The sequence below is a fragment of the Falco punctatus genome, assembly GCF_963210335.1.
Source record: "Falco punctatus genome assembly, chromosome: 4".
Classification (NCBI taxonomy): domain Eukaryota; kingdom Metazoa; phylum Chordata; class Aves; order Falconiformes; family Falconidae; genus Falco; species Falco punctatus.
In genome coordinates, this window is record NC_137583.1 from 31,546,742 (window position 1) to 31,572,305 (window position 25,564).

A 25,564-nucleotide genomic window follows, 5' to 3' on the forward strand; every position below is an offset into this window, starting at 1 on the left:
GATCAAGTACTGATGTAAACAGATTACATTTATGAGACGAAAACTCACCACTGTTAGATTATATTAAGATTAAAAAAGGTTAAATGTGGAAGACATGCTAGAATACAGTGATGATAGTACTATGTAGTTCTAAGCAAAGTGATTTATCTTAACATATTTGGATAAAAAAATCAAGGTTTTCTGCATCTCCACATCAATAAGTAGTAATGATTTCCCCCCACTGTTATGGCAGCTATGTTATTTCAGTGGAAATATCTTATATACACCAGCAAAGTAGCATCTCTGAAAATCGGGTTACATCTAGAGTCTTCCTAACTTGATAAAATTTTCTTCTATATTGTCATTTGTAAATGTATAATACAGAATAAAGCTCCATCAGTGCTCAGCTTTTAATAATCCTGTTCATAATTAAATACAATCTTCTACATTAAAGTCTTGTCATAAAAACATTTTGAATATAATCCTTCAATACCCAGTAGAGCAATACAATACATATATGTACACAAACACTTTTTTCTGTTAGTAGCAAGCATTTGTTCACTATTTGCACAATTCCACAATTGTATGCTTTATACAACCACTACTAAATCAGACTTCTGATTGCTCATTACTGTCAGGAATAACAGATGTTAAGGCAGCCTGACAAAAGCGATGTAATGTTGACATTTTTGTTTTCTGTTCAATATACAGTCGCAGTTTGTCTCGGAAAGTTTCCCCTAGAAAACTGTAAATTAAGGGGTTCAAACAGCTATTAGAAAAAGCTGCTAGGTTCACAATATGTCCTGTTAAAGGATAATCGTGTCTGAAGGATGGGCTGCTTGAAGAGACAGACTCACTTTTCTTTTGAAGAAGTTGAACACTAATGAAGACATTTTCAGGTAGCCAGCAGATAAAGAAAACCAAGACAACAACAAAAATCATTCGAAGAGCCTTTTGTCGCCGCAGACGAAGACTCCTATGCTTGTGTGCTTTTATAAGAACTCGAACAATTAATGAGTAACAAAGACCAATTATCACAAAGGGGATAATAAACCCCAAGGTTATTTCTAGCCACTGGATTTCTTTTACATCTGCAAAACAAAAATAGACCTCTCCGGTGTGTTGTAAATGCACAGCTGTAAATGGAACTAGTGCTGCAGAAATAGACGCCATCCATATGAGACCACAGCTTAATCTAGCATGTTGCATAGTGCGAAATATGTTGGACCTCATTACTTTTGCCAGTGCTATGTATCTGTCAAAACTCATCCATGTCAGAAAGAAAATGCTGCTATACATGTTGATCTGAAGGAATAAAGACATGAAGGTACAAATAATAGTGATATCATAATACTTTTCATCAAGATTAAAAACCTCAATGAGAGAATCGGCAACCAAAATGAGATCAGCTACTGCAAGATTTATGAAGTAAAGGTCTGGAATAGTCATTTTTTCACGAAAGCTTATATTGACAACCAGTATCAGAATGTTTCCTACAAAACCAATAGGAAAAAGAAATATGGTGTAAAGACATGATAAGAAAAGACCAATAACATATTGTTGGTGTTCTGATTTATCAGCTAATCGAGAAGTTATGCTTTCATTACACAAATGTGATCCATTTAGGTTAAAAGTTGTGCTGTTACATAAAACAGGTGATATTGAGGCAGAATAAATTTCCATGGTTAAAATATCTGCAGAAAAGATATTGGTACTCACAGTTTGGTGGTAATGCCAAAACAATCAGATTTTGGGTTGTTTTCAACTAAGTTCATAGTAAACATTTTGATTGAAGTGGAAAAAGATGTACACTTTTGTATAGGAATTAAAACTCTCTAGAAGTCAAATTAATTAGTCTTAAAATTGACTGAAATATAACAGTGCAAATAGTAAATTTCTTAAATTTTTTTACAGGACACTATATACATTGCAAATGAGAAAATTTGCAGTTCCTGTATGCCTTAAGATCATGTAGGAATCTTTTTAGCATTATGGTACTTGGATCTCTTTAATAAAAGCTTTTCATCAACAGTGTTTCTTCATGCAGGTTGGAAGGTGGTAGAATTTTAGCTCCATTTGTTTTCTTTTAATAATCAAAGAACATCCTTGGACCTGCAATTTGCAAATGGAAAACAATTAATCTCATATGCCGGCTTTGTACCATGTACCATATGCTTCTGCTAACTTAACTTACATAGCTGAGGTTGCAGGAAACATCATGTTTGACTATATATACAAAGGTTCTGTTAAAAGAATTTAAATTTGTTCTAGATGATAATATATTGTGAAGGCAGATCTGTTAAAATTCTGTATACCCTTCAGGGATTCAGTATTGGAAAATGCAGAAATATAGAAAATCAGATGAGTGACCTTAGCCTACTAAAGAAAAACTTTTTACATATATATATATTTGTTTCATCATCAGCTTGTAAGGCTGTTAAGTAGAGAGTCTGTGGCTGAGGGCAATGGAGATGAAAAGCAGTTAGTTCCTCCTGCTTTCAGTGAAAACGCAAGTTTTAGAAATGAAAGTAATAGAAGCAGCATATTGATTTACACCAACAGTATTATACTCAATTTGCTTTTCTTTGTGATTAATTATGCTGCACTGACTTCCGGATAGGAATGGAAAATACCAGTTATCTGATTTGTTTACTTAAAAATGTTGAATGCTATGGATGTGAAGCATTGCTGGGAAGTTTATTTAAAAGAAAAAAATGCCTAGGTAGAGGACACCCAAAACAAAAAAGCAAGAAAATTATTTTGTGTTAAATTTTAAAAAATTTGAATTGCTTTAATCTTCATCTTGCTACCAAAACCTTGATTTTAATTGCACTAAACCATGTTTTTAAAAGTTTAATTGTTTACTAGTAAAATTCATGCATGTTTCCACATTTTAATGAATTAAATCATGCTGGTGTATGGTCTGGGGGAGAAAGAGGAGCAGACTACTAATGGAGTAGGAGTGTTAAGAGTATTTCCAGTCAGAAATACAGCTCTGCGTGTGCTTAAATGTGTCCAGGTTACCAGAAGTAGCTAGCAGATACTTAAAAATAATGGTTCCAAAGCTCTTATTCCTTAATGAAACAGGCATAAGTACACAGTAGCTGTTGCCATGGCTTGAATAATTTTCGTTATGTAAATCTTTATGCTAAAATATTAATATGAAATGACACATTTGAAGAAGGTTCAGTGTTTGGTTCAAGCAGCTATGGAAGTCAGACATTAAGTGTTTTATGTAACATCTTTTTATTTTTTAATATAGTGGTAAAACTGCTTTGAATACAATAACAGATAACAGTCTAAGCAACTGATTTTAAACAGTCAGTCCGTGGTCAGATTTTAACCACATTTGAAAGGCTACCAAAAGCTAAGCAATTACAAGCATAACAGGTAACCATGTACTGTGAAACACTTTATTTTACCTTAATTCCATTTCTTCAGAGCTGATTTTCCTCCAGACAACAGAAGGCTGGCTCTTGCTCCGATACGTGCTTAATGGATGTGTCAACTTCGACTGTTCTGTCAGTAAAAACTTGTATTTAGGTGTGCAAAGCTGCAGTGAATGCCACCTGTTGACGATTCATCAGTAAAAAAAATAATCATATAATGTCTATTCGGTTTTAAAACATCTTAAATAAAGGATAGTTTACGACAGCAAAATGCAGATCTTGCTGCATGTCCTTGGCAATAAAACAAGCTTTATAGATTCCCAGGGTTGTTCTAATTTGTGTGCAGTTGAAGTGCTGCTGAACAGCCTTATAAGGCTAGAATTAACCCTGTTTCTGCTGGTTTCTTTTTGACTAGAACTAGACAAGCATCTTTTCTCTCATATTTGTCAGTTTTATTTTGCCTAATGTTTATTTCACCCTCCTTTCTGCCTTTAGCATTTTTTCAAGTTACACAGTCCATTCAAACCTACAGCTCAGCTGATCAAAAATTAAGAGATTTATTTGTAAATTGTAAGTAAACATATTTTACTTTAATATAAAGCAATAATTAGTTATGCATGGTATTTTTTAAAAGCCTCTGAACAATCTGAAGAGAGGATTTGATTGGGAGAAATCTAGCAGCAGAGAAGGGTCATTTGCTAAGCTGACAATACAAATTTCAGTTTTCCTACCTTCAAGTCGATCCCCCTTTGCCCGTTTGAATTTAAATTTTCAGGTATACATGGTCATCCTCACACTTCTTAGAATTGCTCAGTTCAAAATCACATGGATAAAATAAGCTTATTTTGCAGAGAATGTGGAGCTTTGGTCTTGCATAAACCCACCAGTACTGCAGGTGGAGTTTTGCATTTCATCTGTAGGGGGGAAAAAACTACTTGACATTTCCAGAAACACCACCTGCTGGTGGCTACAATTCTTAGAACAGAAAGAAAGTTAAACCTTTCTTTCGTGTAGAAGCGAAATACTTCTTGTAAGTTGCTTTTTAAGATTATATTGATCTGATACCTGAATGTTAAGTGCCAGTTGTGAATATGCTGTACATTGATGCAGCAGTTTCCTGCTACTGGAATAAGATAGATTGGATCTGTGCATTTAGGATTTCAAGATTACAATGTTACGGTTTCAGAAGTGTGGAGTAAGTGATTAATTAGCATGTCACTATAATGGATGCATTACATCTATTACAGTGGTCAAATAGTTCTAGATTACAAAAGATCTCATCTGTAGAAAAGTGAAGCAAAAATTCTTTACGCAAGTGGCTTTGGGAGTAGAAGGCACTTTGCCTTCTAGTGCCATTGAAGCAAATACATTATTTGCTGGATTTTGTTTTTTTCTTGTAGTGAGCTGTGCGTAGGAGCACAGGATTTTGGCAGTGTTACTAAAAATGCTCTTTAAGATGTTTTTATAGGATGGCTCTTCATAAATAGTTTTGGAATACATTTTTTAGCTTAAAAGAAAATTTGTGCTGGTAAAGATTTTCTGAACAAATGACTTCCACTGTGTGTGGAATGGCTTTCTGGAGCGGCTTTCTACAGGGTTATGAGGACAGAGAACTGAAAGCGTTTTGCTTTGAGGCGTGTATAAAAATGATTGCGTTCTAGGATTGGAATAATTGTAACGTTAGAAAAATCTTGTGATACTAACTTTGAAGGTCTTAATTTTTTGCTGTCCTAAAGAACAGGATTATAAAGAGTCTTTGTTGTTGTTTGTTGATCATGTGGTTTTGCTGTACTTAATTCTGTCCTTCAGAGCTTTCACTGATCTTGTAAGGGCCAGAAGGATTTTTTACTTTCCTTTATGAATAATGTTAGCTTCTTGGTGTTAGTTGTTTGTAATTATGGGGCCCTGGATTTAATAATCAGCTGGTCTGACTGTCCTTGATTTTTCTAGCTGAATATCAGCTGATCTGCTATTAAAATGTCTAACTGTGAGTGCTAATTTTCTTGTTTGAGTTCATGATAAGAAATAAGTTGCTTTGTCATACTTCCAGAATTGTTAGGAAGTTCTCTTTTGAAAGACCCATGAAGCAGCTGTTTTTCCTGCTAGCAGAACTACGAAGCATAAGAGGACAAATCTAGTGTTATTATATTTTAATTAGTGAGTTCTGTATTTCACTAAATATTTTATAAGATGATCATATGAATCTTCTGAATTCTGTTTCCTAAAACAGATGACAACATCTTCAGGCTCTTGTTTATGCAGTCAAATTATCGTTGCTTATTAAGATAAATTAATTTCACTATTCATCACTTCCATATTCCAGAAAATGCTTTAAACTAATTTTAGCAGCTGCTGAACATTGTACCCTTTCTCTTTCCCTGTCAGTTGCTGATACTCCATGTGATGTTATAGGGAGTGCCTTAAGGACCAATAGTCACAGTTGTGGCAGTATTAAGTTACACAGTATTGTAGTTGTACCTGTATGTACCTTACCTTGATTGTTGCTCAGAACATGTATGAAAGCAACCAGTGTGATAGCATTCATATAATGTCAGACCTCAGCAATCCAGCTTGTAAAGTTTTCCTAGCAGCTTACTTTTACATCTGTAGTAGTCAACTTGTAAAACACTGTATATCTCAAACATGTCTAACACCATAGCATCTTTAAGGAATACTAGTGTAATTGTCTATGATGTACTTAGGTATACCAAGAGGCTTAAAGTGGGGTATAATAGAAGATATTCTATGTAATTTAACAGACTTCAACATACGTACCTCTATGGTGTTGCAAAGAGGTGGAAGCTGAGGAGGAAGAAAGTGGGAGGTGTGAGTGGGAGGCCTCTCCAGTGGGATGATAAGCAGGGTAAGCCCTGTAGGATGTAAGAGCTGTTGGACTCTCAGAAGTGTGGAAGTGTGTTGGGTGTGAAGCTGTTGGGTTTTGGGGAAATTAGATCAGGATCAGGGTGTATAAAGCTGAAAAAAGTAAGGTACTGTATTGTATGGAAGAGGAAGGAAGCATAAATTAAAATTGTTATCTGAATGCTTAGTGTAATATAACCATATGAAGAAGAAATAAGACTTGTGTAAGAATCTCTGCTGAAATTGTCTCCAGAGGAAATACAGATGCTGTTGTAATGTTCCTGAAGTTTTGCAAGTAAATTGATCTCCTCCTCCAAATTCTCTCATCTTTCTGTTAGCATCAATACTGCCTATGACCTTTTATCAACCACTGAATGACATCTGTCTGCATCCATTACCCTATTCTAGAGCACCATCATACTTTATCCTGTCCAGCCCCAATAACTTTGTTTCTTGCAAATAATCAAATGTAGTTTGAGTAGGAATTAACTGTATTCTGTGCCTGCAGAAAACCTTGGATAGAGTGTATTGTGTGTTTAGGTTTTTTAGTTGCTAATAATTCTGAGAGTGAAAAATTATTTTTAGTAAGAAAAATGCGAAGTTCAGCCTTTTCTTTTGCAGGAATAACACTTGTACCCATTCAAACTCTTCTGCTAAAAACCTTTTATTTTTCTTAAATGTGTATATTGCAAAACTCTTGGGGGATAACATAAAAATTTTACAGAATTGGACCACAATGTTGTATAGTTAAAGATGATTCATCATAGGATCTCAGGCTCTATCCAAATGCGGTTAAAAAAATCGCAAAGCATCAATCACTTTTACTTTAGTAGTTGAGTCTGGCAGTCCTCTGCCAGACAGTTGTATGGTAGAAGTAAAATGCATTCTTTTATTCTAGCCAATTAGTGATTCGATTTGTTGTGCAACATACATGGTGGAAACATTATATAGAGTACTTATTTTGGCTGAATTGAGCTTTCACCTTACCCCAAATCTTCTGCAGTTACCTCAAAATCATGCTAGATAATGCTGTAGCCCTTTCAAGGGTCTGTAAGTTTGAAATCAGAATATAACTAAGGCCAGGCTTAGTAATACGTGAAATCCAGTCTCTCTTTAGCTCAGATGTTGTTTTGCAGTGGGATCAGAGCAAATTTGAGCCAGCTGGTTCAGCAAAGATCAGTCCTTAGTCTCTATGTGTTCTTTTCCAAAACGTATTACCAGCTCAGGAATTCATGCTTAAACTTCAGCAGCCTGCTCATTTCTCTTCTTTTACTGAATGGAAGGGTTTTTTGAAAAGCAGGACGAAGTCTTAGAAAGATACGAATATTACCAGTACGGAAGTAAAATATTCTTCTTTGAATTTTCCAGTATATCCTTTTAGTTAATTTTGACAGCATGCCTATAAAAATATATGCTCTGTTTCTTCTGGAACACACTGTTCAAAACTAGGTGAAGCTTGGAAGAAGTAAGTGTTCAACAAAGATGTTGCTGGTATAGGGGGGAAAAAAGTCTGAGCAGGGAAATTTTTTGTTTTTAAAAGTATTCTTCTTCAAATTATTAATAATTTAAAAATTATTACTTTTAATCTTAACCAAAGCTGCTGGTTTTTTGCTCATGTCAGACTATTTTAGAATGCCTTCTAGGGACTGCTTCTGTTCCTTCCCCTATTCCATATGGGGTGTTTGCTCTTTATACTCTAGCTGGATGCAAGTAGATTTTTCTCTAGGACTACACATTCATTGTCCTGAATTTTAATGTAAGCTTCGAGTAATGTTATCAAGAATGTTTTAACAAAACATTTCTGTATTCATAAGGTATATTCATAACTACTTGAATTATTATTTTGCATATTCCGACCTCTTCTCTCCTGTTTACCTTTGTTTTCTCCTATTCAGATACAAAGTTTTTTCATTGTACATAGAGATTTCTTTATGACAATATAACCAGCCATCCAGAAAATACTGTTTTTTCCCACAGCAGTAGCTATGGACAGGGAAGAGACCAGAGTGCATTCATTTGCTTCTGTCTGCTGTCTGTGAGATGCTACACCCAGGAGTACTCACAGACTTACACGTAGTAGTTCATTCTTTACACAATGTACTCGTTCCCAAATCCTAGATCTGACAGTAGGCCCCTACAGGTTTTATTTCTCTGAGACACTTGGTTGTGGTTCTGCTTTAGCTGCTTGCTGAGAGGACCACGAAGCATCCTTCTCCCACGTGGAACCCTCAGGCTCCTTACAGATGTATTACTGTGATTCACTCACAATTAGACCAGTTTCCAGGTCCCAGCCAGTGTTAACGAGAGCCAACATTTACTGACTGGGTTGAAACAACACAATATTTATTCTTTCATCCTCAAATATAAAATATAAGGAAGCAGTGAATAAAGTAAAATCTCTGGTGCATAATTCCCATGCTAGAAAATAACCTACTGAACTGTGGCGCAGCTGAAACTATGATATTTTGTCTAAATTGGGATAAACAGCTTGCATCTTCTGACATACTCTTTCCTTCAGTCTGTTAGCTTTTTCCATTGACGTATGGCTTTTCCAACTCATATCTTCAGACTTCTTTCTGCAGGACTGATCTTCAGTCCATGTTGTTTTATCTTCCTCTTTTCAGGTGCAAAACAAAACCTCTGATGCCAGCTGAGAAATCCTTTCACAAGTATGAAATTGGCTTTTGTTCTCAAAGAGATGATTCTTATCTACGTATTTCCTTTCTGACCAGGTTCTATAATGGTCTGTTTATATGTAGTGTTCTTTAATTATCCATCTGTTCATGCTGGCAGCAGAACAAAATTGAACAGGAAAACAGGCTGACATAATGCAATGCAGACATCTTACCAGTTGATTTTTAAGTCTTGCAGAAATGTTGGTCCTTACAGTCATAGTGAGACTACATATTGCCCCTTATTTGCATGTGATACAGTCGTGGTCCATAAATTTCAGGACTTGGATGTCTAAGACAGGTTCCATATATCTAGATACTTGTTCTTGTTCAATTATTATTGAAAAATGTTCAAACATTTGAAAAAATGTTCTTCATTCTTCCATTTATGCACTTGGCTGTTCTTTTGCAGAAGATGGGCCTCTTGATCAATTGGTGCTTATTTTTCTCTGCCTTAAACAGCCCACGCTGATTAGCACCAGCACTCCATGCAAATCTGGACCCTGCCAGAAAGACTTTCCAAAGCATGTAACTGAAAAAAAAAAATCTATCAGTTCTGTTTGCACCAGGGTGTCATGCAAAAGCCCATATTTAAGCATCAAAGTGGCTTTTCTCAGAACCCTTCAGGGCACTTGAGCCTTCCTTATCACATCACTGGATTTTTATAACATTGCAATCTAAGTCTAAGTCTTTATCCAATATCTAGTACAATTTTGTGCCTTCCCTGTTGTTTCTGTTCTTTCCACCTCAGAGAGGAAAAGCTGAAACCTAAGCCAAAGTATTAGGATGGCTACTGGCCAAATTTAGTTACAGTAACAATGTGTTCAAAGCCAGCATTTAAAACTTCGCACCTACTTCTTAGCCTGAATTGGCTGCTGATTTTGCAGGGCTACCTATACCACAGCTGTTTTAATCTCTGATTCAGGTTTTTCCCCCATTTTGCACCACTTATGAATTATCATCTAATATATAATGCTCCTATCTAGTTTCCAGCAGAGCCCTGATTTCAGTTTGAAATTGGGGCACTGCTTTTGTTTGTTTTTTTAAAAACATGCCTCAGTTACACTGTTCTGGGATGGCTTTTTTTTTTGTTAGTGTATTACTGAATGTGACTCTTCCAAGGCATGCAACTTCATAGTTCTGAATGAACTCATCAAGAATGGCTTAAATCAATAATTGCTGTAAGTCTTAATGCAAAGTTAACTCTCAGTACATTAACAAAAAGCTTTCATTCTTGCACAAAGTTTTAATTAGCCATCTTGTTGATCTTTCCAGTTCAATGTGTCACAAAAGACCCAAAGCTTTCCTTTATGGACCAGCATTTCCATTAACTTGAATTTTTTTTTCCTGGCACAAGAATTCAAACAAAAACCTTAAGGCTTCCAAAAAAAGTACAAGAGGAAAAAGGGAAGAAATACTCAGTTTCTGTGTGTGTATATATATAAAAATAAACAAGTGTTACAGTAGACTTATAGTATCACGTACTATTTAGGATTATGATGGATTCTTAAGCCATACTTCATTGCTGCTGCTACTGGAATTTACCAATGTTATAAAAATAAGTAGTTTGTAGGGGAGGAAGTCAAAAGAGGAAGTACACCTGAGAAAATGCTTGGGCTGCAGATTTTTACCTTTGTTCAAAATTGCTTTCTGCTATGTTTGTGTTTGCATCTTTGCCAGGGCATCGATAATATTACTAAAGCACAGTTCTATGGTAACAATACTTTTCTTTCTGCTTGGCTTTGAAGTAACACTTGCAGAAAATAAGCAATGTAAAAAAAGCCAACCAAACAAAAAAAACCCCTCAACTTCAGACCCTACATGTTTTGTTATAGATCACTGCAAATACTAGAACTAAATATCTTTTTTTTTTTTCCCCAGTATTGCTAGCAGTAAGATAGTCCAAGTTTGGGTTCTAAAGAAGGAACAGTTGCCCTTTTTTGAAGAAGTGAGTAACCAAACCAAAACCCACAAACAAACTAAAAAGTGGATTGAGAGTTCTTCAGAACAGCAGGTATTACTGAGATCTGCTTTCATGGGTCATAGTTGTTACTGGTATTTCAAGGTGATGGTTGGCAGTGTTTTTCCTTCGGCAGTTCTGTATGACTTTAAGTATTTCATCCTTGGATGGTTTATGTAAAAAAAGTATAAATACCAAACTAGCACAGCTTTCGCAGAACAACACTATTTCTGCAATATTCATCACAAGCTCATTCTTTGGAGTTCCAATGCTCTTCTGTAATTTGAATGTTGTTCTGAAGAGAATCATAAGGTTATAAAATAGGTGGGATATAAATATTGTTATGCTTATAGTGTACACAGCAGGGTAAGTACGAATATGCTGTTGTAAGGCTGGAGCTTCAGCAGGTGCTGCTTTAGCAAAGAGAACAGTAAAACAGAGTATCTGAAGAAATGATGGGATTCCAAATCCAAAGGTGAATTTAATGATCTCATATTCAGGCCATGCAAATAATGGATCTAACTGGCAGTCTGTTTCCAAGTGATAGTTATCCGTGCCAACCAGTACTGCCTCAGTCAGTGACAAACAGAAGGCATATGTAAGTACAAATCCAACACACAATATGGGTCTTTGGGTTGCTTTGCTGAGAGCAGTCCTTGATGGAAATCTCTTGAGTAATAGTACGAGAAGTATCAAAATCAAAACATACCGAGAACTGAAATAACTGAAGTTGAAAAAAAATGATAGTATGTTACATGTAAGGTGGGTTGCTTTTAAATAGTCAGGTCTAGTAATGACAGTAAATGACAAAAAAATCATTATAATATTACTGATGGTGAAGTGCAGAAGAAGTAAGTCTAAGTTTTCTATGACTTTGTACTGCAAATATTTCTTTATGAAAATGATCAAAATACATATGCCAGCTATTAATCCTGTTGGTACAAAAAAGGCAATGTAACAGTGCATAAGTCTTGATATGATGTTTTGAGAAGCAATGAAGGCTTCAATTTCCTCTGGGGAGATGAAAGCCAAGTTCTTGCTTGGGTAGCTGATCCATGTCATGTTGTGAGAAGACATCCTTCCTTTGACACTCTGCTTATTTCCTTTTCAGTGGAGTTTGAAGCTGAAATGGAAAAGGCAGGTGAAGCAGGTTATAAAGTACAGTTTTTAATGTCTCTAATTTGTGCATTAAATGTTATGTGCAGTCAGGAGCATGAACCATTTGTTCAGAATAAATGTAGTAATTTTTTTGATGGATTTGATGTTCCTATGTTAATTTCAAGGTAACTTGCATATTTTTAGCCACAGAAATCGGCTTTTTTTTTTTTCCTCCCTTGGCTCCTGCTTTCACCACTGCCCCCTTTCTCTCACTTGATGCAGGCAAGACTTAAACTGCAGCACAGCCTTGCAGCCAACAGCTAAGATTCATCTCACTCATGTTGCCTGCAGAATAAATGGGAGAGCTGGCCGCTTGGTGGATGAAGGAGGAGTTGGTTCTGTGGTTAGGTGGAGCCCCTTTTCCTCACCATCTTGCCAGAAAAGGGTAAGGCAATATGCAGGGCAACTGCAGTGTGTGGGCTGCAGCTACAGCCACAAAATAGCTTCACTGTATTGTGCCAAGGGTGGGAATTTTGTATAATTTGAACCCAGCGGACAGTCTCAAGGCTCACACTGCATACTGAAGGAAAATGCAAAGATAATCACAATATGAGGCAAAAGTCACATTCCTTTTTGTTTTAGTTTTGCTTCCTTTCTGTTATGAAAAAAAGCCTTTCATAACTGCAGTCTGTACTGAGGAGCCCATATAAAATTAATGTGAATGTTTAAGAACTGTTGTGAACAAAACTGCTTTCATACTAAAACATCTTTATACATTAATAATACTGTCACTTTTAGATGTAGCTGTTGCGTAAAACTGGAAAAAATAATGCTCTTCTGCATGCTCGAATTTGAGAAAATGATTACCAGGGCATTATAGGCCTATTGACAAAGTTTTAGCAAGGAACATTTTTTACAGCTGAGTTATAAATTCCTGAAAATAGAGAATTTTAAGGGTAATATGGATAGGCTGTTAGCTGTAATGACTATGATATGTTGATATAATAATTTTGCTACCATCTAAATGCTTGAAGGATCCTTTTTTAAGCCAAAATGCTTTGTAGGAGAATATAAGAAGAGCTCATGAAAACCTAAGTGTAATAGATATGGATATATAAATTTTACAGAACACGTAAAAGCATAATTAACTCAATTTCTAAAAGAAAATTTGTGTACCTTGTACTGATTGATGCAGAAAATAACACATTCTTAGTTACAAAGGATACATTTCTTTAAACATAAGATAATGAACCCGCTATTGCTAATGAATTTTGAATGTCTGATTTAAGCATGGTACTCAGTACTGGAAAAAATTAAACATGAAGGCACTTTTACAGTGTAGAATGTTTTCAGGGGAAAAAAAGTCCTTTATTGACAAGGATTTCAGTTTTGTGGTAGTTTGATGTTTTTATTTTGTTCCATTGCACACAAAGCTGGTCTGTACAAGTGATGTACATACAGTACAGCAGGTAAAGACAGAGCAGTGAAGCTCTCCTTATAGAAGTTTCTATACAGTTATATTAGTAACAAGAGTGATATGTAAATAATGCATTTTCCATAAAGGGATTCTAGTGATATTAACTCTTAAAGTGAAAGTAACTTTAAATGGGTAGAAGTTCATAAAGATGCATTAATGTTTTTAAGCGGTATTCATTATAGATAAGTCAGTGTCTTAATACTGTTTGACAGTTCATTTATGGTTGTTACCTCTGACTCTACTTCATATTTCTGATATTTCTAATCTCTCCTAAAAATTGGAATTCTAATACTGGTTTTAATTAAAGTTCACTTATCAAAGTGGCTTTGATTAAGTGTGTATATAATCTTGTATAATTATAATTTCATTTATATAAACCCGTGGAGTTATGTTCTGATTCGGCAGTGTTCTTTGCCCCCTTTTAAAGACAGAGTTTCTTCCTTTCTAGAAAAGGTTATTTTTGGAGAGATTCCACTACAAGGACTGATGCACCCAGGGAAGAGTTTTTTTTGTGTTGCAGGTACCCTCACAGGAGGGGAAAAGTTGTCTGGTCGGACACTGGCTGTGTTCTAACCTCTAAGCTGGAGTACACAATGTAGGAAGGCATTGATGGACAAAACTGGCAGTAGCATCTGAAGCAAGTTGAGTCAATGTAATTTTGAATCTTAAAAATAGATGGTTAGATATGAACAAGTATTTGCAAATAAGATTCAAGTTAACACTGTAGACATTTTTCCCCCTTAATTGATTCCTAGAAGTTTTTACTCTGCTTTAATAAAAAATAAGATCACAGTGATAATGTCAGACTATTTTCTTGCTTGGTTTTGGTGTCTCACTAAGTATTTGAAAGAGAGCAAATGGTGATTTTGAGTTCAGATTGTGATAGGAAAGTCTCATGTGCAGGTGGCTGCAGAAGCATTAGGCATATTTATTTACCTTCTCTGCAACATGGTCATACCTAGATACATATTTCTGACTTATGACCTTATCCTACTACTCTTATTTGCAGTATTTTGTCTCTTCATAACTATTTTAGTGAAATTTGAGGATATATACCATTTTACAAGATACATTGCTCATCACCTCATGAAGTTGCTGCATTAGGGTTTTCTAGCTGAGATTATAAATTGGACCCTGTCAGAAAAGTGACTCCTTTGCAGCCTCTGCAGCTGACTGATTGAATATAGTCACAGATGGCATAACCTCTCTATACATTTTGTTTACATTAGAATGGATAGCTTTAGAGAGCCTTATGACTGTAAGGTGCCCATCTATCATATAAAGCAACTCTTAGAAATTGTAAGCCTTTATAGTTTTAAAACATTCCCAAAGCATTCATTCCTTATACTAAAGTAAATGTATGCTTAGAATAATAATGGGGTGAAGGAGCTCACAATTTTTGCTGTAGTAAGATGAACATATTTGCAAATGTTTATAGACTTGTGGTAATATGAATTTAATTTAAAATAAAAAGATATGTTCCATTGGAGGATGGTTCATTTTTCACATCTTTTATTTCAGAATCTCCATGCAGCCAACCACATTTTTTTGTCAAAGTACTTTGAGTTTCCATCATTAAAAAATAAGGAATTTATGATGTCATTTCCCTCTGCTGTGAGAAAATCTGGTATTCCCTCAGTTCTTGTCTGGTTTCTGGGTTTACTGCAGGGGCATACATTTTGTTTTAAAATGCATGTAATGTTTATGCTCTGTTTGGTGGGGGCCCCCAAGTCCTTTACTCTTTTAATGGAATCTGTCAGCTTAGAGTGGAAACACCTCTAGACCTGAATAAATTTTTTTTCTCACAAAATATTATGATGTAAGCTGACTTTGTCATTTCTATTTATGCACTACTAACTGAGAGTAATAGTGTGTCAAAGCTCACATATATTGAAACTATGGTAGAAGCCAGGCCTATTCCTGTTTCCCCTTAGGTTAATTAATAAGGGAAATTTGTAATATGCTACTTGCATTGTCTTTCCTTGTATTGTTATGCTCCAGTATTTTGTCCCTTCTTTACTTCTCCCCCACACTTTGTTTTAATTGGCCATCATTTGCATGTTTTGAATCATTCCTTAACTTCATGTGGCCTCACTTTTTTCTTTCTTTTTTTTTTTTCTTCTTCTTTCTGGCCTTGTTTCCCCACTATGATTGACTCTGAGGTTTGTGTCAGCAGTTAAAGCAAGTAAGTTAGACTTTTATTTCTGAAGCACAGCAAAATATGTTATCCTTCACTTCCAGCAGGCAGACCTAAGCAAATGAGCATAGTGTTCAGAAGGCAGTTTAAAAATAGCAAGTTGTGAAAAGACTACTTCTAAGTATTGAGAAGACCTAGTCTCTAAGATTTCATTGTTTTTGGTGGTCCCCTGTCACCACTTTGATGGTTAACTCTTGCAAACGGAGAGCTTGGTTTCAAGGAAATGTTTGTTTATTTGAAGTCTAGAAAGAAGAGCTTCTAAAATGGGGAGTTTCTCCTTGGCAGTCAGAACTCTTCCTCTCTAAAAGGTTTAGCAGGGCAGTCTTTCTGCACTCTCTCACCAGTCTTTAGAAGGAAAATATTCTTTCATCCAGTCATAAAGTAATACACATAATATTCCTTGTGAAATTCTGCTCTTGGTGGGCACATCCTGCACTAACCCATGAAAATACCACACATAATTTGGGGGGGTGAATTTGTCCTTTCTGTCTGTACTACATCTGCCAAATTAAAAGGTGGGGTCAGTCTGCAGTATATGAAAGACTGAAATGTCAAATACTATATTAATCTTTCTTGTAATGTCAAAATTCCTACACTTGGGCAACTATTTGAGGTTGTAAAGATTTAAGAAATACTACTCTTAGCTTCTGAAAAACTATCAGTTTCTGAGAAACCGAAACCATTTACTTTTCCAGAATGTAAATTAATCGGCAGCAACTGAACATAATCTTCAAGCAGCATTGCTGACATGTTTCCTGTCCTGTACAATTCCTGCTGTGTTGTTAGGATTATTCAACAATATCTGTCCTTTAAAAGACTACTTTTAGGCAACGGTTGGAGGGTCTTGTCCAGACCGCTGAACAGTATTTCATCATCAGTTTAATGGGAGTTAAGTACTTACTGAAAAACAGTCTTCACATTTTCTCAGTTTAATGCTTAGCTTTATTATAAATTCCAGGTTTATTATAAATTTTAGCTTTCTGAGTGTTTCCCAGATACAGTATTTTACTTTAGTTCAAATCATGTTAAAGAAGAGAAAACTAAAACCTTAAACTTTAGCTTCACAGTTTGAGCCTCTTGTGATGAATAAAACATTGCATATTCAAAGTAATAGAAAGCACTTACCCTTTCAAGAAAATGCTCCACAGATACAACGGGCTGAGACTTTCACTGTGAATAGTCAGATGAAATATAATTATAGTTTGGAGCATATAGCCCTTTTTATTTATGTAGAAAGTAGAGTGTATGTATTACAATAACTTCTTTAGCTGCTGTACATCACGATGAAAAATCCAGACGCTTGCTGACTACAAAAACATACAGTTCTCAAAAGGAAACAGGAACTTGGTTTAAGTCATTCACACCATACACGTTGCATGTTTAGCAAACCTATGGTTTCATCATGTGACTAAAGTTCAAATTATCCTCTGCACTGAGATATTTTAGAACAGAAAAGTAGTGTTTGTCCCTGCCATTTCTAAGTATCTGAGGCCATCCAGTGGATTTCTTTTTTCCTGTTTGTGAAGTAATCCTATGTGCATTGGCTAGCCTTTGCAATTACATTTTTTTTCTAGTGTGCTGTTTTAAGTGCTAGAGGGCTGGAAAAGGAAAAGCCTACTGAATAAATGCCAAACAAGGCCCCTTGCTTAACAAGGCAAAAACTTGACACAAGTAGTGCGTGTCAAAAATATTAAGATTCCTCTTAAAAATCATGTATTTCTATTTTTCCATAGGTCCTGGCTCTTGGAATGCTCCCAGTATTGTACACATGCAATAACTTATTTTCCAGATGCTCTGCAATGACCATGAGGTGTTAAAAGACAAAATTGTGAGTTTGTAGTATGCTTTGAGTCTGGCACAGCATCAGTCTTAGTGACTATGTTGAATAGTGTTCTTAAAACCTCAGATACAAATGAGAAGGAAAGGGTTGGCTCATTATTAGGTTGTTTTTGGTGGTTGGTTTTTTTTTTTAGTGCATGCAGCCTTTCTGTCTGGAATGCATTGGTAGCATACCAGCACATGGGGAAGAACATTTTTATTGTAATCTTTTAGTAATCTGTGGTGGCTTTCATAGGCTGAGAAGATTAATTTGTGACCAGTGTTTGATCAGTGCTCTCTGTTTTCATGGCATCTTACTTGTTGCATTTAATGTATTTAACAATCATTATTGAAAAAACATCTGGAAAGAGCCCGAACACTTCAAAGAAATAGACAAACATGTATGAGTCTAGATTTCACAGTGGAGTTGTGGGTTACCTGGAGAAAATATTTCAGTGCTAGGCCTGCGTTTCTACCTGAAGGTTAGTACTATGGCTCCAAATAACTTTTTTAATCTAGACATGTGTATGGAGGGTCTTGGGTTGCAGCAGTGGCCCAGAGACATTTCAGCTTTCAGGTTGAAGGTTCATGTTCTTTGTAAAGTAGCGGTGCTCCAGAACAACTCTTTAGTAGTTCAGTGGCTCTGTGAAATGTGGTTTCCAAACTTCCTGTACAGATTTCAGTTTCAATCATCTTAGCATAGTTTGTTTTTTGGACTGAGTAGATTGCTTTCCTTTTATTTACAGTAATTCTTCCAAACTGTTGGTGAGAAACTGGGATAAAGCTGGTAGTGTAGTGTAAATGTTTTGTATATAGCATTTGTTTTTGAGATGTACCCAAATCTGGGTTTATTTTGCTGGTATTAATTTCTTATAGTTAAGAATGGTAAAGAAAATACGTTCATTCTAATTGTATGCAAGTCAGGTGTTTGGTGTTTTGTTTTTCCCCCAGTTGATTTTCCATGAAAGATGTAAATTTGAAGTGTCACCTTACTCTTTCTAGGACTTAGGACTGTGCAGAGAGCACACTAAACTATGTAAGCATAGTCAAATGGTAGTTTTTGAAATTGCAGTAAAATTTCAGAAACTAGTAGATACTAACTTTTTAGTTTCCAGAATGCACGAGGCAATGCTAAACAGTTATGGCATTGGTTTGTTGCTTACTTTCCACTGACGTAGTCTGATTAGGCACATGATAAATAACCATGGCTCTGCTGGTGGGCAGGGAGGGAGTAGAGTTATTTCTTGTCTGAGAGCCACCAGCAAACGGCTGGGTTTTGTACTTCTTTTGAAGTTGCATTAGGTGGACATACACAAGGATATCTGGCTGTGTCCTTTGTGATTATTACTAAAAAAAAAAAAAAAGGCAAATTAGTGGCTGCACCAAACGTTTAAGGAATATTCAAACCATTCTTTACAAAGGTTTAAATTATTCTGAGTTAATTAGCAGTCAGTGAGCAAGGAGTAACTCAAGTGAAGATAAGCTCTAACACAGCGGTGTTAAGACTCACTTCCTGTTATTCAGTAACTGCTTTTCTGACAATGCAATGTGTAGTAAAGGAGAGCACCAAGGGAACTTATCCTCTAATGAGGAAAATTATATGAATATAACCAGAAAAGCAAAAGGAGAAAAGCAATTTCTTATGCCTCCCATCTTTAAAAAGAAAAAATAATCTAAGAGAAAGCTTCCATCTTCAAAATCATGTTCACATTTACAAACTTTGTCATATTAGGATGGAAACCTGTATTAAGCTTCATTATTCAGTGGTATTTTTATCATACTCTGAATCAGGAGCAAGTAGCACATTACAATTTCAGAATGTGTACATAGATTCAGAGAATCACATCAGAAAGTACACCTATTTTACAGGTAGAGAAACTTAGCTACTGAGTAATGTATTCTTCTAAGTTGATGGAATAAATTGAAAGCCAGGGGAGAAAAAGAGGTTAGAAAATTGAGGTTTCCCAGTTCTGTATTCTTTATTCTGTTTAGACCATACTGATTCCCACCTTGATAGCTGCAATTCTGCCTCATCTACGGAAACAGACAAAAGTTAGGCTTAACAGCTGTATGGTGTGGTTTTGGCAGCAGCTTGCTGTGCTGTTATTGTCACAGTTAATGCATTACTAAAAGGAAAGCAAGATATTGCTGTTGTGTGACCAGCTGTGTCTTTCCTTAAACAATAAAACAGGTTAATTTGCTTAAGTGATTATAGGATACTAGTCATATGAAAACAGTGGCCAACAGACTCATGTTTAGTTGTATAAATGTTATAAAACTGCAAAACATGGTGATTAAGTGACTGTTTGAGATGATGCATAATTTCACTGTTTTTATTAGTGATTTATGTTTCTATGAGCACGTTAGCAAGAAAAGGAGGGCTAAGGAGAATCTCCATCTTTTATTGGATGCAGGGGGATACATAGTGACAAAGGATGAGGAAAAGGTTGAGGTACTTAGTATCTTTTTTGCCTCAGTATTTAATAGTAAAACCAGCTGTTCTCCAGGTACCCAGCGCCCTGAGCTGGAAGACAGGGGCAGGGAGCAGGATAAAGTCCCCATAATCCAAGGGGAAATGGTCAGTGACCTGCTACGCCACTTAGATACACACAAGTCTTGGGATCCACCCAAGGGTGCTGCGGGAGCTGGCGGAGGAGCTCGCCCAGCCACTCCATCATTTACCAGCAGCCCTGGCTATCTCAAACCCTGGGCTCAGCTGTGGCCCCTCACTGCCAGGGGGACGTGGAGGGGCTGGAGCGTGTCCAGAGCTGGGCAGGGGCTGGGGAAGGGGCTGGGGCACAAGCCCTGTGGGGAGCGGCTGGGGGAGCTGGGGGGGGTCAGCCTGGAGAGCAGGGGGCTCGGGGGGGACCTGATCGCTCCCTCCAGCTGCCTGACAGGGGCTGTGGGCAGGGGGGGTCGGTCTCTGCGCCCAGGGAACAAGCGACAGGGCAAGAGCAAACGGCCTCGGGCTGCGCCAGGGGAGGTTTAGGTTGGAAATTGGGAAAAATGTCTTCACTGAAAGGGCTGTCAAGCATTGGCGCAGGCTGCCCATGGAAGTGGTGGAGTCACTGTCCCTGGAGGATTTAAAAGGTGTGCAGGTGTGGTACTTAGAGACACAGTATAGCGCTGGGCTTGGCAGTGTTAAGGGTTGGACTTGGTGATCTTGAAGGTCTTTTCCAACCTGAATAATTCTATGATTCTGTGATTTCTTAGTGATTAGTATGTATTAGTAGTATACATGCTCTCAGTAGAAATGGTTTATATATGATAATGATGTTCCGGATAGGGTGGAGGCAAGAAAGGTAGAAGTTGCAGAAGTTAAATAGCTGTGAGATGCTGTGACAATTTTTAAAGATTGGCTGATAACACATACAGTTCCACTAGCCACCTACAGTGTGCTGTGGTGGGCAAAACTCTTGGTTACGCTTTATTGTTCCTATGGCAAAATAAATATATCCAGTACTGAGTGACATGTTATTTTAAAGAAGGCAGATGTTGGCCACTTTTTTTGACCAAACCCAATAATTTCTCTGAACTGACCCCTATTACTGATATGTTTAGCAGAGTACAGAACACTGACAGCAGGTTTAGTTTGAAGTGAAGCCTGTTTCTCTCATACACATGTATGCCAGATGAGAGAAACTTCTCTGTGTTCTCTGACAAACACTGTTTGATACTTCTGGCTTGTGAGATGCTGAACCCATGGAGACTTCAGTCTTTTTACTCTCTGGCTTGAAGCAGATCTATCCAGTAAAGTATTATGGGGATAGTGATTCTTTTTTCCTCACCTTCCTTCTGAATCGCTGTGACTAGCTGGTAGCAAGACTCACAACACTCATTTGAGCAGTAGAGCTCTTGTTTGCTTGGTACGGCATCAAATAGCCACAGTCATCAAGGGCAGACACCAAAGGCTGCAGTGAGCTTGCAGTTAGGCTAAGAATTGGACTAGTCTGTTCTAGGGTAGTGCTTATTGTTAGGGAGCTAATCCTGCGTGAGAAGCCTGAAGTCTGTTTTTAGATTATGCTGTTGTCTTCTGCTCTTGATTAAAATCTTTCTTGCCTTTTTGATTTAATGTTATTATGAAAACTGTCCCTGTGTAGTATGATATGATTGGTTTTGAATATTAAATGGCTGTTATTGCTCATTCCCCAGTGTATTATGATGAAAAGCAATTGCTGTGTTACTGGAATTTCAAAACATAGTCTACATTTTTTCTTAAAGATATTTCTCATAAATTACCATGTATTTCCATCTTAATTTTTTCTCTAGTGTTATTATGTAACAACCCCCACCACCACAACCTTGAGTGTGGGATATTAGCCACAGTTAGTCCAAGATTGCTTTGTCTCTATTCAAGGGCTGAAATTATATATTGGAAGCTTTTATTGGTGGCTTTTTAGCACCTTAAGGCCACTTGTATTAATGCAATAACTAATTTCATAAGAACATCTATTCTAAGGCTTCTGTTACATTGATGCACAGTACCCAGTCACTCCATAAAACTGTTCTTGTGAAAGACTTTGCTTTTAATTTTCTGTATATTTAGTCTTTTTCTACTTGACAGCAAGGAAATTTGTCTCCTTGATTAAAACACCGTGGAACATTAGGCCTTTGAATTAAAGGAGAAAAAAAAACCAACAACAAACCAACCAAAAGCATGGAACCTGTACATATAACCAAGAATTGCTAGCTTGAAGAAAGTTAAAGGAATTTTAAAACTTGCATGGCTTTATTGCATTCCCTGCATGTGTGATTTTGGGAATTTTTTGAGTGTGTTGTGGGGTTTTTTATTGCTATTAAATGGAATTCAGATGCATATGCTCATTTGTAAGGTACATGGAGCTATGTGAATTTGTAAAATTTTATAGTCTTACTGCCTCTGCTTGGATAGGGTTAAAAATGCACAATTTGGAGATGTGTACACATAAGCATTGATATTAATAATTACCTATGCCTCAGAGGCTGGTCATAAGTCAACATTTCTTCCTTTTATTCTAGAACAGCCATGCTCTGCGCTGCCTTCACATCTTGCTTGCTCATGATTCATTATTAGCGAATTAGTGAATATTTTTATATTGGCTTATTTGGGCATTGTTTTTAATGTAAGTTGTTTCATAAACAGTACATTATTATTACTACTACTATACAGTAATGTTTCTATCAATCACAAAATAAATTCCTCAGTATGGGTAGATGACCTACGTAACTCAGGTATGAGAGCTCAAAAATTGCCTGTATTTCCAAATAATACTCTTCTTCTATTAAAGGGTGGAAAAAACTTTTTCTAATGGCAAGTTTTATAGGAGAGCTGGTCTCTGCATAGCACTGCAGGTGCTAAAATAATTATTTAATTGCACATAGGTTGACCTGAAAAATTTCAGAAACTTCTGTATTATGGGATCTGTCATTGTGAACTAGTAAAACCATAACTAAATTAGAAAGAATTACAGTGCTCTGGAGCTGAATGGGAATGGCACTTCCTTTGATCTTTGAGCATCTTGTCAACCACAATGACTAGTACCAGATGTTTCTTATATTGCTTTATGAAACATATGCTTTTTAAATAAATATTTTTCTTGTGAATAATCAGACCTAATAGCCTGGCTAAATGTCCTTCTGTTAGGTTCAAAACCAAAATTAACCATTGTTGAGGTCTGTTTCTTGCAACAGAATTTTCTCTTAAATGCCTCATCTTCACGGCAGCAGTTTGATATAGAAGTTTTGCTTAATTTGGCTTCTTCTTACAAATACTTGCAGTAATACCCTTAGTGCCTGCAGACAGGACCAGCTAGTACAAATCTGTGTTTAACCAGAAACTGGGAATGTTTCAGGTTTTTTCCTAATGATTAACTTAAATCCTTTAATTAGCTTTACTGATCTTACGGCTTTTGGGAACTGCTAGAGTATTCTGCTAGTGACCACCAGATGGAGTTTCTGAAACAGCTTTGGTAACCTAATACCGGAATTAATTTCAAAATTATTTTCAAAGGTTTCAGAGATTAGTTAAGAAACACTTGTGGAAATTCTGCTAGCTTCAAGATAAATTTTAGCTTGAATTTGCGAATGTTGTTGCTAAAATTAAGCTTTTCAATTAATTTTGTAATTGGTAATTGTATTGGGTTTGCATGGCAAGATTTTGGTAGCAGGTGCTATGGGGTGCCTTCTGTGAGAAGCTGCTAGAACTTTCCCCTGTGTCCAACAGAGCCAATGCCAGCCGGCTCAGGGACTGACCTGCCGCTGGCCAAGGCTGAGCTCATCAGTGACAGTGGTGGTGCCTCTGGGATAATGCATTTAAGAAGGGGAAAACCACACAAAACTGTTCAATTGCAGCCAGAGAGGGGAGTTGAGAGTATGTGAGGGCAGCGCAGGAGGAGGCAGGGGGGCTCCAGGTGCCGGAGCAGGGATTCCCTGGCAGCCTGACGGAAGCCCATGGAGAGGCAGGCTGTGCCCCCAGCCTGTGGAGGTTAACGGGGGGGAGGGGGGCAGATCCCCACCTGCAGCCCATGGAGGACCCCGTGCCGGAGCAGGTGGGTGCCCGAAGGAGGCTGTGACCCCATGGGAAGCCCACGCTGGAGCAGCTCCCGGCAGGACCCGTGGGCTCATGGAGAGAGGGGCCCAGGCTGGAGCAGGTTTGCTGGCCGGGCTTGTGACCCCGCGGGGGCCCAGGCTGGAGCAGCCTGTTCCTGAAGGGCTGCACCCCACGGATGGGACCCAGGCTGGGGCAGGGGAAGGGTGTGAGGACCCTCCCCCTGAGGAGGAAGGAGCAGCAGAGACAAGGAGTGATGAGCTGACTGCAACCCCCATTCCCCGTTCCCCTGTACCACTGGCAGGGAGCAGGGAGAGAAAACGGGGTGAAGCTGAGCCTGGGAAGAAGGGAGGGATGGGAGGAAGGTGCTTTAATATTTGTTTGTATTTCTCTTTACCCTACTCTGAGTTGATTGGCAATAAATTAAACTAATTTCCCTGAGTCGCTGTCTGTTTTGCCCATGACAGTAACTGGTCAGTGATCTTGCCCTGTCCTTACTTCAACCCACGAGCCTTTTGTTGTATTTTCTCTCAGCTGTTAAGCTGAGGAGGGGAGTGACAGAGTGGCTTTGGTGGGCACCTGGAGTCCAGCCAGGGTCAACCCACCACAGTAATGCACAGAACTTCTATCAATATCAGTGAGACTTGTGATAAAACCACTTTAATATAGGAGATGAATTCTTTGCTTTTGAAGGTTAACTTTATCCAGAGTTGAGCATTTTTATAGCAGAATTATTCTACTGTTAGGCAATATACTTGCAGGTACACTTCCTGCAAGATGTTTCCATGTCAATCTGTTTCTCTTTCTTCATTAGTCCTCTCTCCAGACATCTGAGTTGGGAGTATTTATTCTGCTGCTTATTTATATTTTCCTATAATGCATCATCAAGTACTTTTAAACTAGATAAAATGGATTCTCTTTCTGGCAATAAATCTTGTTTGTTTTAAAAGAACTTCTGGTAGGAAGTATTTTTTTAAAAATGTATTTGTATATTCATAAATGGTCTGATAATCTAGTATTTAAAAAAATATTTTACTGTCCTGAATTGCAATAATACAAGAATTCTGCTGGCTGTAGGCTGTGAATGATTTAGGCCATATTTGTGACTCCTAATTAGAAGTGTAGTATAAGGAAGTAACATGGACTTCCAAGGCAGGGAAAGGACTTGGTGTGAAGAAAGTGGAATGACAGAGTAGATAATAAATCCTTTTCTCTCCTGATGGAAAAAGAATGTATTCAGCATATGTCAAAGTGTTTTGGTATATAATGGAAAGCTAAAGGAAATACAACAGAGGAATCATTTCACACTTCAAATCTGTTGCCATGGCAGTCTACACAGCTGGTTTTGTATGTTTACATTGCTTTCACTTGGAAAAGGTATTGCATGAGATAGCTAAGAAATACACAAGGTTTTGCTTACTAAGAAACTGCAAAACTTAATCTTGGAGCATATGTTTCAGCTTCATTGGTGTGTTGAGCACTTTGCCTCAGTTTCTGCAGCTGTACAAGTCAGTAGTTCTCAAAGTCCTCAGCTAACAGCAAAACTGAGAGCAGCACTTGGCCAGATTTTGCTTTTGTTTTCTGTTACC

At 37.2% G+C, this 25,564-nt stretch overlaps 2 protein-coding genes across 10 annotated transcripts in view; one reads left to right on the forward strand and one right to left on the reverse strand.

The window, feature by feature from the left end:
* Positions 1 to 25,564, forward strand: part of CHLSN (cholesin) — a 135,131-nt gene that overhangs the window by 17,511 nt on the left and 92,056 nt on the right. The window contains exon 4 of one of the 6 annotated variants that reach the window (XM_080382467.1): positions 12,240 to 12,402. The exons of the other annotated variants lie outside the window; for them this stretch is intronic. Within the exon in view, the coding sequence (XP_080238593.1) occupies positions 12,314 to 12,402 (89 nt within the window). The 5' untranslated portion in view covers positions 12,240 to 12,313. The remainder of the gene's footprint in view (positions 1 to 12,239; positions 12,403 to 25,564) is intronic. 6 annotated transcript variants of the gene reach the window in all.
* GPER1 (G protein-coupled estrogen receptor 1) lies at positions 376 to 17,355 on the reverse strand. 4 transcript variants are annotated; one of them, XM_080382458.1, is made up of 4 exons: positions 16,757 to 17,355; positions 11,055 to 11,982; positions 3,402 to 9,431; positions 376 to 2,091 (listed from the first exon to the last, which is right to left on the reverse strand). In XM_080382458.1, the coding sequence occupies exon 4, from the start codon at positions 1,660 to 1,662 to the stop codon at positions 589 to 591; it is 1,074 nt and encodes a 357-aa protein (XP_080238584.1). In that variant the 5' UTR covers positions 1,663 to 2,091; positions 3,402 to 9,431; positions 11,055 to 11,982; positions 16,757 to 17,355; the 3' UTR covers positions 376 to 588. The 4 variants fall into 4 exon arrangements, with proteins under 4 accessions (XP_080238584.1, XP_080238583.1, XP_080238582.1 ...); XM_080382457.1 differs by having other exon boundaries at positions 10,872 to 11,982; XM_080382456.1 differs by having other exon boundaries at positions 3,402 to 3,548; positions 4,100 to 11,982; positions 16,757 to 17,351.